The sequence below is a fragment of the Aptenodytes patagonicus genome, chromosome 17, assembly GCF_965638725.1.
Source record: "Aptenodytes patagonicus chromosome 17, bAptPat1.pri.cur, whole genome shotgun sequence".
In the NCBI taxonomy this organism is placed as follows: domain Eukaryota; kingdom Metazoa; phylum Chordata; class Aves; order Sphenisciformes; family Spheniscidae; genus Aptenodytes; species Aptenodytes patagonicus.
The window spans coordinates 5,630,936-5,633,600 of NC_134965.1; the positions used below are offsets into that span (position 1 = coordinate 5,630,936).

Below are 2,665 nucleotides of genomic sequence, written 5' to 3' on the forward strand. Positions count from 1 at the left end.
CCCTCGCTCTGTGCTCGCCCACCCCATCCCGCCCCACCCCAGCGCTCGCAGAAATAAAAAGATATCCCCCCCCCCATCCCGACCCCCAAAACACCCTGGGGGGGAGGGATCGCTCCCTCCCAGGGCGATGCAAGGACCCATTTGAGTTTTCGGACCCCGCTTTCCCCCGCCGCCAGGTCCATCCTTAGCAGCCCCCGGCTCTTTTCCACCTCCCCGGTGGTCCCCGTCTCTCCCGGGGGCGCAGGTGGCATCGGGTGGGCGGAGGGGGGCACAGCCGGGATGGCGGGGGGCTGCGGCCGCGTGCCGGGGGGCTCAGAAGCCGGCGCTCTCCGAGCTGCTGCGGCTGTTGTAGCTGGGGCTGCGGCTGGGGCTGCGGGAGCGGCTGGGGGGGCTGCGAGTCCGGCTGCGGCTGCGGCTGGTGCTGTAGCTGTCGTAGCTGCGGCTGCGGCTGCGGCTGTAGGAGTAGGTGCTCAGCGAGCTGGAGGACGAGGGGCTGGGGCGGTAGTAGGGGATGGGACGCTTGCGAGCGCTGCAAATGGAAAAGGGAAACCGAGTCAGGACCTCGACGGCAGCTCGGGGAGGGGGGTCCGGCACCGGCTCCCCGGCACGGCTGAGCATTCCCACAGGGCAGCCGAGCATCCCCGCAGGGTGGCCAGGCTCGGACCAACTGCACCGTGTCAGGGTGCGGCCGCCCAGCATCACCCCCCACCCTCCATCCCCTTCCTCCTCCCCAGCCCCCCCGGGGTGTTAGTCCTGGATTAGGCAGCGGCGAGGGCAGAAAGTGAGCAGGTTAATGTGGCTTTTGTGTTTCCCAGACACCAAAGATTGAAAGCTGCTGAAAAAGAGACTTTCGGGATTAGCGGGAGGCGAGCTGCGGCCCACCGGTGCCTGCGGATGAGGAGGGACATGGGGAGCATGGGGGAAGCGGGGATGGGGGCACACAGGGGCCAGCGACGTCTGGAGCCGGTGCGGGAGCCGGCCCCTTGCCCCCTTCTCCCGGCCCAGTGTTAGTGGGACCGAAGAGAGACACAGGCACGGCCCGGAGGCGGCTGGGTGCCGAAGGCATCCTAGGGTGTGAGGAGACACAGAGTGGTCCGGGAGGAAGAGGAGGAGGAAGAGGAGGAGGAGGAGGAGGAGGAGGAAGGGGGGAGGTTACCCTGGGAGCCAGGCCGGCGGCGATGCTCTCCGAGAGGGACCTTGGGATGAAATGGAAAAGGAGAAGTTGGCATCACTGAGGCAGGACCACACGGTGACGGACCCCGGGGGGGTGGGGGGGTGACGGGGACCGGGGACAGGGCAGGAGGGCAAGGAAAGGCCCTGGGGCTTCTCACTCGGCTATGGGGCAGGTGAGCGGGGCTGGGGGTGTTCCCCTGGCTGCCCCCTCCCCGCAGCACCCTCCAAGCCTCGCAGAAACTGCTCCGCTCCAAGCAGAGCTGGGTCTGCCGTCCCCATCCATCCCAGGGCTGGGTGACAGGGATGGGGGGGACGGTCCCCACAGGGACCGTGGGCTGTGTCCTCCAGCCGGGCCCTGCCACCTTCCTGGGGACATCCCGGCAAAACCCAGCTCGGGAACGGAGCGGGAGCAGCTTTCCCAGCCCATGTTCTTTACAGGGCATCCATCGGGGAGGGCTGCAGGGAGCTCTAACCCACCATATGAACAGTATTTCTCCTGCCCTCCCTCCTTACAGCTTCAGTCCAGCCCGGGCAAAATAAAACCTCTCCCACAGCGAGCCAGAGCTGATTTCTGAAAATCCAGCCTCCTCCACCCCACGGCCCCGATCTCCCAGCTGATAGCAGGAGAGACAAATAGGCCAGGAACGAGGTAATCTCAGCTCGCCACTGGTACCGCGCCAGCGCTGCATGCTAACGAGGCACTATATATGCACACAGTGTTTTGTCTAGCACTAAATATTGCCTGTCTTACAGGATCCTGAGTCAATAGGATGTCAAGGAGGAGAAACCGGCTTTTGGAGGGCAGGGGAGAGACACGCTTGCGGCCGTACGTCTTGCTGGAATACGCACACGCGGATTAAAACAAATTCCTATTTTCATGCCTCAAAACGGGAAGAGATGAGAAGGTTGTAATATCGGAGGCAGTCTGGTTATCCGTCTGTCTGGGCCAACTGATTCGCCCAGCCGGCCATCCTCAGTGTTATCTATCTGTCCGCAGAGTTGCTCATCCATCTGTCCAACCGTCCATCCACCCACCCACCCGTCCATCCATCCACCCGTCCATCCATCCATCCATCCACCCACCCGTCTGTTCGTCCATCCATCCATCCACCCGTCCGTCTGTCCGTCCATCCATCCATCCATCCACCCACCCATCCACCCATCCATCCGTCCATCCATCCATCCGTCTGTCCATCCATCCATCCACCCACCCATCCATCCACCCACCCATCCATCCATCCATCCATCCATCCATCCATCCGTCTGTCCGTCCGTCCGTCCATCCAGCCATCCAGCCATCCAGCTGGCCGTCCATCCATCCACCCACCCATCCATCTGTCCGTCCATCCATCCGTCCATCCACCCACCCACCCACGCATCCATCCATCCATCCATCGATCCACCCACCCATCCATCCATCCACCCGTCCATCCATCCACCCGCCCATCCATCCATCCATCCATCCACCCACCCATCCACCCATCCATCCATC

General features: G+C 63.5%; 1 protein-coding gene across 1 annotated transcript in view; it reads right to left on the reverse strand.

Moving 5' to 3' along the window:
• Positions 1-262: 262 nt before the first annotated feature.
• The window catches only part of SRRM3 (serine/arginine repetitive matrix 3), a 29,714-nt gene continuing 27,311 nt past the window's right edge, over positions 263-2,665 (reverse strand). The window contains exon 15 of the mRNA XM_076354769.1: positions 263-529. Within this exon, the coding sequence (XP_076210884.1) occupies positions 313-529 (217 nt within the window). The 3' untranslated portion in view covers positions 263-312. The remainder of the gene's footprint in view (positions 530-2,665) is intronic.